Genomic DNA, 15,015 nt, shown 5'->3' on the forward strand with positions numbered 1-15,015 from the left:
CAGGGATCTGTTCACTGCGAAGGAGGTAGGAAAGGAATTGGAAACAATTTCTAGCTGTGATGGCCGGGCAGACCAATACACCTTGAGACCTGATGAGGAAACAAATCCACCAAGAACGACAAGCACTGGAGTTGGAGCCTCTGGATTGTGACTGCCAGCACCGCTCTAGCACAGCAATGCTGCTTTGCATACCACTAGTGTTTAATTTATTTAAATTTGTGCAGATTGACCTTTGCATATAATAAAATTATAAAAGTAGACTGACAATTCTCGTATATGACTTTATTTGTTAATTTAAACTAGCCCACTAAATTCATATACAAATTTACAGGTTTGTTCAGTTGATGAAGTATTATAGTGATGGAATCAAAGAAAAAAATTGTGGTGGGCGGGGAGAAAAGCCCACTTTACATGTAAGCATCCTGCTGCTTTTAAAGTCATCTGGAGCAAACTATTAATTCTTTGAGTGCTGTGCTGTATAATAACCTCTGAAACAGATGGTACAGCATATTCAGCTTTACTGCATATTATTAACTTAAAAAAATACACACACACTTGGACATTGTGTACATACAGGCGTTCAACGTACAGAACTATAACCAGGAAGGAGTATTAAAGAAAAAAATATTGGTGGCAGATTCACACAAGGAAGACTAAATGCTTTGTTTGTCCGGCCTTGCATTTAATCTTCCACTGTCAGGTGCATAACTCATCCCCTTACTCAGCCCAATTTCCATGCCAACTGTGTTGCTGTTAAATTTTTTTTGAGGGGGGTGGGTGTGGCTTGCTATTGGCACTGTGCACAGTTTCTTTCCTTCGATCCAATAGCCAGATACCCCAGTCTTTGCCAATAGAGGAAAAACACAAGAGGGAAGGAATGGTTGGCGGTGTGGGGTAGGGGAGGGAGCTATGGAGCAAATCAAGGTCCAACACCTCCATCACCCAAACCAGACCATTCACTTTCTTAAAGGAGGCACATTCACAAGGCAGTGGTGGGATGAAAAGTGACTAGGGATTGATGGGCTGAATAGCCTTCCTCAGGGATTCATTTATGAGCTGTTACCTTTGCATTGGAGCATGAACTAATTAGCTTCCAACACAAAACACTGGAGTGATTCAGAGAAACCCAGGGAATTTCAAAGTTGTGTCACAAACTCTGCCTCTCTGGTCTCTTCCAACATCTAATTTCTGTGAGCAGTCAATCTTAGTTGGGAAATCTGGGTCTGTGATTGGAGGAAATCCTCTTGGTAGATGTCCCAGTGATCTACTACCTTCCCCCACCCCTCACCTTTCAAGACAATGCAGGCAGTGTCAGATTGAGGTTGGAGGGGTGGGGATGAATTTGTGCTCTACATGCAGATTATGTATCGTGCTCCCAGCAAGGGTCAGCACCTTTGAGTGAGTGTGGGAAGGAATTGCAACATGGGGGGAGTGTTGAACAACTTTCAACTGGTATAAATTTTTCCGATGGGTTTGTATTCCATCTGTAAACCCTACTTGGTATTGAACAGAAGGATTGTACCAAGATATCTTTACCACAAGTTGCAATGGTAACAGCTAATTTTGTCTGGGGTGGAGATTTCTTGTGACAAAGCCTTTGCAATCCACGTTGATTACAAATAGTTATGAAATAATGGACCAGGATCTCTCGGCTTATCAAATTATGTTGCTGTTCTTGCCGCTATCTGAATGTTGACTGTTTCTGGAGCTGTCTGAGCCAGAGGCAGATAGACCAAGTCAGGAGTGACTAGTTCCGAGTTCCACGTGTCTGCTTCATCTTTAGCCCAGATCCCTTCCCTTCATCACTGTTTCTGTTTTAGCAACTTTAATAGTTTGTGCCTTGAATTTAGTGAAGAGGGAAATCGATTGGAGTGTAAAACACAGCAACTGTTAGTGGAAAAGCTAAACTTAACCCACCTGTCCCATGTCATGTTAGTGTCTTTTGCCATGATCTTGCCTACTTCTTTCTCTTGTGTTGTACCCCTGTGACTTGAAGGGGAAGCTGTGGGGGGGAACAAAGAGCCTCTTGGAACCAGGGTAGGACTGCTCTGCTATTCCACCCAATCATGGTTTGAGAGGCTGAGTGGTCTGTATTTCCAACAGGTGCACCAGAGTCAGACTTTTCCAACCCAGGGAGTCGGGTTCTGCTCTAAAATGCAGGTCAGAGGTTAGCTTGGAATTGCTATCTAGAATGCAGAGCTCCTCTCTGGTTCCCCCGGGACCACTCTTAATAGGAAGCTTCATCCACAGCGGTGTCAGATGCGTAGCAGAAAGTAACAAAAAAAATCCTTCTGGAATTAAAACACAACATCTGAAAGTGGGTTTCTCTACAACCATGGGGCAAGGGATTGAGAAGGTGGTTAACACTGGAAATGTGAAATGTCTCAAGAGTTTTCAAAACAGCAGCTGAGTTTTGTTTCCTTGCCCTTTTGAAGCCATTCGCTTAACAGTACAATTGATGGTTTGTGCTTGCTTCAGGGGCCTAGGCTCCTGTACGTCGCTACGGAAGCCTCCTGTGCTCAGCCAGGACAGGCAGTGTTTGCATAAAACAGGACTGGTTCTGCGCAGTGTTGCCAATGAAGTGGCAAAGAACAGAAGCGTACTTGCCTTCCCTTTGACTTGTCCCACGTGGCTGCAACAAGTTAGATGCACAGAGGAAGAGGATTCTGCTAAATTTTGTGGCCAAATTGCATGAGCAGCTATCCCTCCCTGACGGGAATAGAGGAAGAGAAGTGGGGGAGGGTAGGTTTCCAGGGCAACGTGACCCTCAATCCCACATTATCCTGGCGTGGAAACCAGTCCCGTAATTTCCTGAAGCAGACTTGAATGTAATGGGTGCATCAACTCAGAATGTGTGGGTCCCATCCCCAAAGTGGTGGCCCATACAATGAGATGAAATGGGACTATAGAGGTCGTATCCAGCTCCATTTCTCTTCTTGTTTAAAGATATTTACATCCTCGCAAAGACAACATGAGATGTCTCCTTTTTTCAAATCAGTTTGTCAGATTTTTGCTAGATGAGTTTACGGTTGACTTTGGGTGCCATTGGTGGATAAGAGCTTGGGTTTCTCTTTCAAGGAGGACGAGTGCTTGGAATCTCCTCGCCTGAAGTGCTCCACAGACTCGGAATCGTTCCATGCCCTGGGCATGCTCTGGGCTCCTCGGATTGGTGTCCCTGAAGGGTGGCTAAACTGCCCGTTTTTCTCATCTGTAATGCCAGAGAGAGAGAGTAAAGAAGAAAACAGATAACAATCTGCTGGGGTAGAAATTGAGAAAGCAAAGATGGAAAACTGTGCTGATGGAATTTGGGAAAAGTCAGATTAACATTTCACATAGAATCCATGGAAATAGAGTCACAGTCATACAGCAGGGAAACAGGCCCTTCATCCCACTCAGTCTACGCTGACCACAAAGCACCATTCCATTAAAATTCCACTTGATAGTTCCCCCCCCCCCCCTTTCCCATCCTCCCCTCCCCCCAGATTCTACCCATCACCTACACACTGAGGGCAATTTACAGTGACCAATTAACCCACCAACCTGCAGCTTTACAAAACTCTGGTTAGACCACACTTGGAGTACTGTGTCCAGTTCTGGTCATCTCATTATAGGAAGGATGTGGAAGCGTTGGAAAGGGTGCAGAGGAGATTTACCAGGATGCTGCCTGGTTTGGAGAGTATGCATTATGAGGAGAGACTAAGGGAGCTAGGGCTTTACTCTTTGGAGAGAAGGAGGATGAGGGGAGACATAATAGAGGCGTATAAAATATTAAGAGGAATAGATAGAGTAGACAGCCAGCGCCTCTTTCCCAGGGCACCAATGCTCAATACAAGAGGACATGGCTTTAAAGTAATGGGTGGAAAGTTCAAGGGAGACATCAGAGGGAGGTTTTTCACCCGAGAGTGGTTGGGGCATGGAATGCGCTGCCTGGGGCGGTGTTGGAGGCAGGTATATTGGTCAAATTCAAGAGACTGGTAGATAAGCATATGGAGGAATTTAAAATAGAGGGATATGTGGGAGGGAGGGGTTAGATAGTCTTGGGCGAGGTTTAAAGGTCAGCACAACATTGAGGGCCGAAGGGCCTGTAATGTGCTGTACTGTTCTATGATTCTATGAACTGGAGCTCCTGAAGGAAACCCAGGTGGTCACAGGGAGAACATGCAAACTGCACACAGGAGGTCAGGATTGAACCTGCGTCGCTGGAGCTGTGAGGCAACGGCACTACCTGCTGCACCGCTGTGCAACCCAAATCCCGAGAAAAGGTCAGAAATACTAGACACTTTCCCAGACACTCATCATAGTCTAACAATTATGGCAAAAATTCACGTCACTCAGGCATTCCTGCGATAACCCTGTCTCCCCATTCTGGTCGTGCTCCTTGTTGAAGTTTATGTGTCATAACCTCTCCATCACCTACATTGTCATTTTTCCTAAGTGGGTTTCAACATCTGCTTCCATTAATACAGCATCTTTAATCTAGCAATATGGTGCCTGCTATCAAGCCATATAAGGAAATAGCAGAGCAGGTGACCAGAAGCTTGGTTGAAGCATGTGTTAAAGGAGCAGAGGGTTAAGGAGGGAACTCCAGACCCAGGGGCTCAGGCAGCTGAAGGCACAAAGACAATAAAATTTGGTATGTGTAGGAAACCAGAATGAGAGGAACAGAAAGATCTCAGATGGTTGGTGTGGAGAAGATCAGAGCCTCCAGGATGAGGGAAAGAATCTTGAAATCACGATGCTTCTTAACCAGGGGCTGTGGAGATATTCAATTCATCATGCTTGTGGTTTCCAGCTTATGAGAAGCGTTTGATGTTTCTGGGCCTGTACTTGGTGGAGTTCAGAAGAATGAGGTGGGACCTCATTGAAACCTACCGGATACTGAAAGGCTTGGATAGAGTGGACATGGGGGGATGTTTCCATTGGTAGGAGAGTCTAGGATCCGAGGGCACAGCCTCAGAATAAAGGGACATCCCTTTAGAACTGAGATGAGAAGGAATTTCTTCAGCCAGAGGGTGGTGAATCTGCGGAATTCATTGTCACAGAGGGCTGTGGAGGCCAAGTTATTGGGTGTACTTAAGGCAGAGATTGATTGGTTCTTGATTGGTAAAGGGGTTATGGGGAGAAGGTAGGAGAATGGGGTTAAGAAAAATCAGCCATGCTTGAATGACGGAGCAGACTTGATGGGCCGAATGGCCTAATTCTATCCTCTATCTTATGGTAACTGGATATTTATCAATAGCAGAATCTCTGGCTGAGTTCCTCCTTGTCCCTGCTCTGGGACACCATAGCCTCCCAAATCCAAGCTACAACAATTCTTCAGCTATGGCTCAGTGGATAGCACTTCCGCCTCACTCACTAAATTCTGGCTCTAAAGTCCCATTGCAGAGATCAGAGCACAAAGATGTAGGCTGATACACCAGTGCAGGACCAAGAGAGCACTGTTGAAGGTAGCATTAAAGTGTTAAAATGGGATCCTGTCTGCTCCAGTTGGGTGTCAAAGATCCCTTTGCATTATTTCAATGAAGAGCACATGAACTGGGAGCATGAGTAGGTCATTTGGCCCCTCGAGCCTGTTCTGCCATTCATTAAAATCGTGGTTGACCTGATTATAACCTCGACTCTACCCTTGTAATCTTTCACACGCTGGCTTATCAATATTCCCAGACTCTTGAACTCTCTTCCTCAAAGAGCAGGGGAAGCAAGGACGTGATCCTCTGAGAGAAAAAAAGTCACCTCGTCTCTTTCTTTAAATGGATGTCCCCTTATTTTTTAAACAGTGACCCTTAGTTTTGGAAGAACATGTGTCCTTAACTATCGCCACAAAGGAGAGATATGTGGTTATTATCACTTTGCTGTTTGTGGGAGCTTGCTGCAAAAATGAGCTAGTGTATTACTTCTGTTGTAACAGCGATGAAACTTCAAAGGTTCTTTGTTGGCTGTAAAGTATTTTGGGACGTGATGCCAACCTGACAATCCCATCTGCCTGCATATGTTCTATTTCCCTCCATTCCCTGCCTGTTCATGTGTCTGTCGAAATGCCTCTTAAACGTTACTATCGTATCTGCTTCCACCTCCTCCCCTGGCAGCATGTTCCAGGCACCCACCACTCTCTGTGTAAAAAACTTGCTGTATCTTTCTATGACTATGACTCTAAAATTTATCCATGAGGTAGAGAGGTCACCAGCAGAGTAAGCCAAAGTGGTGGGTCTGGGCCAGACTAGCAGAGCTCCTCCTACTGTCATTACTAAACCAGGAATGTTTTTATGAGAATCCTGTCATTTCATGATCACCGTTATGTGCAAAAAAGTTATAGATTTATTTAATTACTTTAAGTTCCCCAGATGCCAGGGTGGGATTTGAACTCGTGTCTCTAAATCAAAGGTCCAGAGCTCTGCCTGCTAGTCCACTGACTTAACCACTGCACTACAGTTTGCTTGATCCCATCCTAACCCCTTAAGCTCCTCAGTACCTCCAGACTGCATTCCCAACGAATACCCAATGGCTATAACGCAGATCACATTCCAATAGGAACCATGCACTGTTGTCTACGGTCTTACAAACATGTGTACAAAACCAACAGCAACCGTATTGCACAGCGTGAGCTGCGTTGACCACGTACCTGCAAGCGCTTGAACCAAAGGCTGATCATGTGCACTTAACAACTGTGCTTGAATTGTTTCCACAACCCTTTTAAACCTGCGGCTGGGTCCTGAGGAAGACGAAGAGCTTGTTAATACTGAAGCCATTACATACAGGGGTTACGGTGGTGGTCTCTCAAACGGTTGTCAGTTCAACTCCTGCTGTAGCAAGTGAGTGGGTTCGATCTGATAATTTGTGGGACAATCGACAACATTGGTGAAATGAAACCAATAGTGCAGGATGTTGGGAGCGGGGGGGGGGGGGGGTGAAAGGAAGAAGGAAGAGGAAAGAAAGTGAATGCAGGATGGGGAGCTGAGGGGAGGCAGGACTCGGAGAGTGACGGAGACAGTGAGGGGAAGAGGAAAGAGGCGGGGCTGACTAATGGTAAAATTCATGAAATGAATTTTGTTTTAAATGTACCATTTTGGTGTCTTTCAGGGAAAGGCACCTTCCTGGTTCTGCAAAACATTCCATTCCCAGAAGTTTATGCTGGCAATCTTCTCACAAATGCTAATCCTTCCCTGTAATCTTTAGGAGGTGGAACTGTCCCAAGTTTCTGCCACACTTTCTTTGAAGGAATGTTTGCTGCTTCCCATCTTATCTGGTTCTGAGCTTGTGCCCATTTTAAACATCTTGATCAGACCATACCTCAATGTTTATTCATCCATTCACAGGCCGTGGACCTCACCAGCATTTATTGTCCACCCTTAATTGCCTCCAAACTAAGGGGCAGTTTATGGGTCAACCAAATTGGTGGGTCTGGAGTCACATACAGACCAGACTGAGTAGTTACAACAGATTTCTTTCCTTGAAGGAGATTAGTGAACCACTTGGGATTTTATGACAACTTGGAAGTTTCTATTAATTATTCTAGTTATTTTATGTAGTTATTTGAATGGAAATTCTCCAGCTGCCATGGGGTTTGAACTCAAGCTTCTGAGTCAATAGTCCAGGCTGTTGGGAGCAGGGAGGGTGGGGTGAAATGAACAAAGAAGAGGAAAGGAGGTGGAACTGAGAGCTGGCGGGAGTAGGGGGAGTGATGGAGGCAGTGAGGGGGAGGAGGATAGAGGCAGGGCTGACTGACTGGTGAACGGAGGGAGGGGATCAGGGTGGGGGGATGTGTATGTGGTGGGGGGAAGGAGAGGAAAAGAGGATGGACTGGATTGTGTGTGCATGCGTGTTCTCCTGTGTGTTGGTGTCAAGTCTGTGCAGCGGAGGCTACTCTCAAATTTCTCAGCTTACAGCATAAGAGAGGCCCTTCAGTCCACCTAGTCTATGCTGGATCTCAACACAATCCCTTCAGTCTCATTCCCCTTCATATTTCCAGGGAACTATCTCCCTCGTCCCATTAACCCCTACCTCCCTTCTCCCCAGGTGTAATTTTACAGCAGCCAATTAACCTACCAACCAGCACATAATTGGGATGTGGGAGGAATCCACAGCACACAGGGAAGACCGATGAGTCACAGGAAGAATGCAGCAGCACCGATGGTCATCTTGGACCTCTTTGCATTAGACCCACTCTGTCAAGTCTGTGTGGACCCTGAAGTGCAGTGACCACTTCACCCAAATAGAATTCACACACAGGCATTTCTCACCCCACACAACTGGCCATTAGACCGAGCTGTCCCACACGAGAGGGAGAAAACAAAAATGAGATTTCCTATAAATCCCAGGAATTGAAGAGCTCTCCCTCAATGTTCCTCACCTGACATTAATGTGAAAGTGACGGAATAAATCCCATTCTCTTTCTGTGCCTCAGTCCCTTCTGCATACGTGATGTCCACCTGGAATTTCACCGGTTTCTGGAAGACAGTCGGTCCCCCTACTGATTTGTACTCTGCACGGAAACTCGTCTGTGATATAACGCTGTGACTCAAACTGGGAATCTGCAGGAAACAACGGTTATTGGGGTGTGAATTCCTGGCATTCCCTTAATCCCCAAGGATCCCGATGGGATCGAGCTTCTCATGCAATAACAGCCCTTCCCTCTGATTGAAAAGTGACCATTCACCACGTGAATACTATCAGGAAGGCCCAGATTTTCCTGCCCTAAACTGTGGCACCTGCCTGAGGAACTAGCCCTGGCCTCAGACCTGGTTTTACTTCCAGCACCAGGGTTACTGACATTCAGGGGATTTCCTCGCCGATGATAAGGAAATGTATGTGTCTTAGCTGATGCATGTTCCTTGGCCAACATCTCTCGATCAAAGTCACCAAGATGCACTCCCCCATGAGGTGCACTTGCTGCCTGTTACCTTATCCAAAATTAAATGGGAAACAGACCTGTTTATACTTTCCCACAATCTATTTTAAAGCATTTGCTGTAAATTAATTCTGCTTCCTGACTCATACGTATCCTTCAATGAACAAAGCATATTATCACACTGCAGTTTGTGCTGCGTACAATTTGGTTACCGAGTTTCCTACATTACAACAGCGAATATGCTTTACTTTGTTGACCATAAAGTGCTTTCGGACAGCCTGGGTTCATCACACCACCACCTACCCCTCCCCGGCCCTTGACAGGAGGCCTGAACAGCGGCGGTGGGCGGTGGAGGGTTCTGCCTGAGCTGAGTGCCTGCCCCTCTTCTGGAGTTACGTCCGTGCCCGTGTGTCTCCCTGGAGAAGGAGCAAGTGGTATTCGCAGGTACACTGGGGGCCTTTCAGGACCGGTGGGCACCTCTGGAGCTCGAGTGCATTCTAGATAAAGGTGATTGTGTTGTAATTTGGAGTTATAGACTGTAAGTAGTGTGAATCGTGGAATATTGTAGCATTGTCATAATGTGATGCTGTAATCACTGAATCAACCTCCTTCAGAAACAAAGGGAAAAAAAGCCTGAACAGGTAGCGCCCTGATTCTTCAACGGAAGTGGGGCAGCACTCGGATTTAATCCCAAAATGTCGATGGTTCCTTTCCTCCCACAGATACTGCTTGACCTGCTGAGTTCCTCCAGCAGATTGTTTGTTCCAGCACACAGCCTTGCTCCCCTTGTCTGTGTGAACTTTGTAGGTACCTGCTCGTAGGTAGCAATTATATTCTATCACCATCATAAAACAGCAAGGACTGCATGTTCCTCCAAGCCCTGACCTGCTGAAGACCTAGTGCAAGGGAGGAGGACAACCAGGTCTCTAACATCAGCCCAATACCCGCCTGTGATCATTCCCTCACCTCATATAATGTGCATGCTATTTCCAAACTGGGGAGAGGTCAATAGAAACAGAGTTAAATATTTCCTCTTCCCCTCTCAAAGACAAGGAGCCTAGTTGAGATTGGCTAAGACGGCACAAACCTGGGGCTATGCTCCTCTGTCTGAGAGAGGTCAAAATGTATTTAAGCTACCTTGGGAAGAAGAAATAATTGTGATCTCACCGAGAGGAAGGCGTGAACAATGTCTGCTTTGATGGAGCTCAGAGGTTTATCCCTGATGACAACAAATATCTGTTCCTCTTTGTCCAAATTAATAAAGTTTCCAAACCATGACTTCTTAGCAAGTCTGCAAGATAAAGAAAACAGACTTTATTCAGCAAGCACAGTGGGGGGGGGGGGGGGGGGGGTGGTGGGGTGGCGAGCTGCCAGATCACAGGTGTGGAGTGAAATGGACCCAGTGTTTGATGGGACAGTGTAGAGGGAGCTTTACCCTGTATGCCACCCGTGCTAATCCCGTATCTAACCCATGCTGTCTCATCTAGAAAATGTCTCCCAGGTATTAACAGTGCAGGATCGGCACAGTCACATATCACAAGGCTACACTATCCCCTCAAACACTCCGGTAGCAGGACAGCAAGGGTTAAATACAGATTAAAGCTTCGTCTACATTGTTTCCTCAAACACTCCCAGAGCAGACACAGCAAGGGTTAAGTACAGAGTAAAGCTCCCTCTGTCCCATCACACACACCCAAGGCAGGATTAGATACAGGGTAAAGCCCCTCCATGCTGTATTGTTAAACACTCCCAGAAAAATAAAAGTTATATTTTTTTCATATTTTCCTTAGGACAGAGAAGGAGGCCATTCAGCCCACTGAGTTTATGCTCACTCCCGGAGTAATCTCATCAATTACATTCCCTCCTTTATTTTCCTGCAACTCATTTGATCTCACATGCCTATTAACTCCCTCAACTCACACCAAGGTAATTTACAGTGGCCAATTAACCTACCAGCACATCTTTCGGATGTGGGAGGAAACCGGAGCACCCAGGGAGATAATGTTGCTGCAGGCAGCTGGACATCCAAGGATCAGTTTCCATTCCTCGGGGACTGACAGCACTGGCGAGGCTTCAAATCTTGAGTTCCATGCCAGTTCAGCAGCGGATATGGGAGGCTCCTCGTGGAGCTAAAGCGGAGATTAGTTCTACCTGTGCTCATGTGACAATGCACAACAGGACCAGAATAAAGATCCACTGAGGATCCCACCAGGTGACCATGCAAGTGAAGAACCAATGAGGGAGTCAATCCCACACACAGTGGGGCATGGAATACATTTAATGTAGAGTTGTAGCTTTGGTGAAACTGTACTAAGGATATTTAACCAGCCAGTTTTGGGATAATTACAGATTTTCAGTAAGGCCAAAGATGCATCTTCTGTTCCAACTGGTCAATGCCATGTAATGCAATAAAGTATGGTCGAGCTATGTTTGTAGAGGTTGACTTTCGGGGAAAGGTTCAGCAGATTGGGTTTATATTTTCTGGAGTTTAGAAGACTGAGAGGGGATCTTATGGCAACAGAAGGGGAGATGCTGAAAGGATGCTTCTCCTAGTGGGGAGGGTGGAGGGGCAGGGGGAGGGAATCTAGAATGAGGAGGCGTATATTCAGAATAAGGGGTTGCCCATTAAAACAAAGGGGCTTGTGAATATTTGGAATTCCCTACCGCAACGAGCAGTGAAGGCAATGTCACCAGAGAAACCTCCTCTACACTGGGGACACCAAACGCAGACTAGGTGACCGTTTCACAGGACACCTGCGCTCCGTCCGTAACCGCGACCTGCATCTCCCCGTTGCCAGTCACTTCAACTGCCCGTCCCACACTATCACAGGTATATCAGTCCTCGGCCTCCTCCACCGCCAGGAGAATTCCAAGCGCAAACTGGAGGAACAGCACCTCACTTTCTGTCTTGGAACCTTGCAGCCTAACGGCATGAACATTGAATTCTTCCACTTTAGGTAATCCCCACCGCCCCCCCCCCCCCCCCACACACACACACCATGCTTCTTCTCATCTCTCTTTTTTCTATCCCCTTTTCTCCCCCCTCTCTCCTTACCTTTGACCCCTCCCCCGGTGGATCTGCTCTCCCCTCCTCCCCCACACCTGCCCATCACCATCTCTTACCCGCATCTACCTATCACCACCTTGTGCCCACCCCACCTCCCCTCTTTTGTCCACCTATCACTGCTCTGCTTTTCCCTCCTATATATTGGGCTTCTCCTTTACCTATCTTCAGTCCTGAACAAGGATCCTGACCCGAAACGTTGACCGCCTGCTTTTCTCCACGGATGCTGCCTGACCTGCTGAGTTCCTCCAGCATCATCGTGTTTTTCATCAGTGAAGGCAGTGTCACTCAATATATTTAAGGCCACCATAGGCAGATGTTTAGACTGCCAGAGAGGGTGTCAAGGATTACAGGGATCAGCCACGAGGATTCTCTTGAACTTCTACAGATGCAGAAAGTACCCTGATGGGTTGTATCCCAGCCTGGGATGGCAACTGCTCTGCTCTGGACCGACGGAACCTGCAGAGAGCAGTAAACACTGGCCGGTCCGTCACAGGCTCGTCACTTCCTCCCATCCAGTCAAATATCGTCAAGGATGCCTGCCACCCCGGCCATTCCCTTTTCCCTCTTCTACCTTCTGGGAGAAGACACAGGAGCTTGAAAGCCCCGACGTCCAGAGTCAGGAACAGCTTCTTCCCCGCTGCTGTCAGACTCCTGAACCGATCACCTCCTTCACATCCCCTTCCCGGTGATGCTGCCACGATCTTGAACCCTTAACTCTCCCTCTTGTGTTATTGTCACTTCAGCATTTTTTTTTGCTCTACTTCAGTTCCCACTACAGTCTTTGCCCCATTCTGTTGTTTTGCATTCATCGCTGTATTTATTGTATGTATTATTACCATGAGTACTCTTTACTCTGGGAGCTTCACACAAGCAAGGATTTTCGTTGCACCTTGGCGTACGTGACAATAGACTGAACTACGATCCTGTTGAAAGGCTCAAACGGCTGAATGGCAACTCCTGCTCCTACTCCTTAGGTTCCAGGGAGGTGAACAAGGAAACAACGTAGGAGACAGAGGCAGGAGTGCAAGGGATGAACAAGAAGAGCAGAGAGAACCCAGGGGTATCAGAGCAATAAAACAGAAATACAATAAAGAGCAGGGGCCTGAGGAGAGAGAGGACAGAATGGAGACTGAGGGAAGAGTGAGAGGTGATGGTGTGTCCGCTGGTGGGAGCCCACCATCAGTCCGCCCATTCTGTGCAAACAGCCAAACTTACTCTGGAGATGATTCTGGCGTTAGGCTCGACATTTCCTCCGTTGGTACTGGGTGGATGGGGAGAAGGAATGAGAGAGAGAGAGAGAGAGAGAGAATTTGGATCAGTCAATGTCTCCACAGATAACCAGCTCATTAACAGTTTGCACTCAGGATTCCTGGGTCTTCAGTCTGAGATAAGGACATGGAGCAAAGTCTACCCGCCCTGACAATGCAGCAGTGTTGCTGCTGAGAACCCAAAGCCCACCCTCACCCCCACAGAATGCAGTAACATTGCTGCTGGGTCCTCATTTCCCCGGCACTCTTGCCCAGTGTGGACAGTATGAGCCTGTCGTACAGGTGTAAGCTCAGACAGCAACATGGCGTGTCACAGGTGAACACTGACCCTTTCTCCACCCCCCCAAAACACCTCCCCTCCAGTAATGCTCATCAGATGGTGGCAGGAAGACAGAATCCCCCAAGATGCTTTTAACCCTCTCTGGCGAGGGTCAGACTGGAGCCAATGGTTGACACATCCAGCGGCAAACCTGGATCAGTAACCTGGCAGCTTTCTGGATCTGAAGTCCAGGAGCGGCGCTGGCATTTACTCCGGGACCTACGGACACTCTTCTCATCTTAACCAGTCATCAGAAGGAATGGAGTCCGCTTTTCCAGATGAGAATCACAGAGTGACGTTGCGAAGGAAGACCCATCGAGATATCGTTGGCTCTTTGAGTTATTGTTAGCTGCACTTTCCTGCTCTTGACACTTTGCAAAAAGCAAACTTCTGAAGGAACTCAGCAGGTCGAGCAGCATCAGTGGGGGGGGTGAAGGAATTGTCGACGTTTCAGCTTGAGATCTTGTGTCATGACAATTCCTCTCACCCCCACAGATGCTGCCTGACCCGCTGACTTCCTCCAGCAGTTTGTTTTTTTGCTCCAGATTCCAGCATCTGCAGTCTCCTGTGTCTCCAAATTTGGCCCCTTATTGTCCAATTTCTATACTCTCTGCTGTTGCTCAAGAGGGCACCGCATGAGGAGCCTGTTCCATTTGACAGAGAGAAAATCGGAGCCGGGAACAGTACAGACCAGAACAGCTCTGGCTAGTCACAAACAATCTGTTGGTTGGGCCGTTGAGTTAGAATGAATCACTAAGTGAAGTTGTGGTTGGTGGGGGGTGGGGGTGGGTGGGGACTGGGGCTCCAAGACCCAAAGGGGTTTGTTACAGAGCTGAGGTGGGAGAGGTGGGAGGGAGAGAACCTGTGTCACTGTGCCAGCCAGGGTCCAGTTTGTGGTCCCCACAGTGTTTTCACTGCCCCTCCCTGCCTCGGCCAAGTGGCTGACCAGCTCCCCAGGTGATGTAAAACATGACAATACCCCCTCCCCCATCACCGGGGAAGTCCAGGGAATCAGACAACCACCGGTTGGTGCAATCACCAGGAGCTTGGCGGAGCTCTGGGCTGGAGAAGAATCACTTTCCCCACCTGGAACACTATGCAAAAGTCATAGAAGTCAAACAGGCCCTTCGGCCCAACTCTCCATGCCGACCATGGTACCCACCAAGCTAGTCCCATTTGCCCGAGTTTGGCCTATATCCCTCTAAACCTTTCCTATCCACGTACCTGTCCAAATGTCTTATGAACATTGTAACTGTACCTGTCTCATCCACTTCCTCTGGCAGCTCATTCCACACACCCACCACCCTCTGTGTGAAGAAGTTGCCCCTCAGGTCCCTATTAAATCTTTCCCCTCTCACCTTAAACCTATGCCCTCTAGTTTTTAGTTCCCCTTCCCTGCGAAAAAGACTGTGTGCATTCACCTTATCTATGCCCCTCATGATTTTATACACCTCTATGAGGTCCCCCCCTTCTCCTATGTTCCAAAGAAGAAAGTTCCAGCCTGCCCAACCTCTCC

The 15,015-nt window shown here is 47.5% G+C and overlaps 2 protein-coding genes across 6 annotated transcripts in view; one reads left to right on the plus strand and one right to left on the minus strand.

Annotated features, from left to right (window-relative positions):
- The window catches only part of LOC127585534 (MOB kinase activator 2-like), a 507,209-nt gene that overhangs the window by 41,929 nt on the left and 450,265 nt on the right, over positions 1 to 15,015 (plus strand). The window lies entirely within an intron of this gene.
- The window catches only part of LOC127585530 (serine/threonine-protein kinase BRSK2-like), a 163,811-nt gene continuing 149,061 nt past the window's right edge, over positions 266 to 15,015 (minus strand). For 4 of the 5 annotated variants that reach the window (XM_052043069.1, XM_052043068.1, XM_052043071.1 and 1 more), the window contains 5 exons: positions 13,128 to 13,173; positions 10,013 to 10,136; positions 8,348 to 8,528; positions 6,620 to 6,709; positions 318 to 3,208 (listed from right to left, as the gene is read on the minus strand). In XM_052043069.1, the coding sequence (XP_051899029.1) occupies positions 3,024 to 3,208; positions 6,620 to 6,709; positions 8,348 to 8,528; positions 10,013 to 10,136; positions 13,128 to 13,173 (626 nt within the window). In that variant the 3' untranslated portion in view covers positions 318 to 3,023. Of the gene's footprint in view, positions 3,209 to 6,619; positions 6,710 to 8,347; positions 8,529 to 10,012; positions 10,137 to 13,127; positions 13,174 to 15,015 lie in introns of all 5 variants that reach the window. The other variant, XM_052043072.1, reaches the window with a different exon arrangement.

The sequence above is a fragment of the Pristis pectinata genome, chromosome 33, assembly GCF_009764475.1.
Source record: "Pristis pectinata isolate sPriPec2 chromosome 33, sPriPec2.1.pri, whole genome shotgun sequence".
NCBI lineage: Eukaryota > Metazoa > Chordata > Chondrichthyes > Rhinopristiformes > Pristidae > Pristis > Pristis pectinata.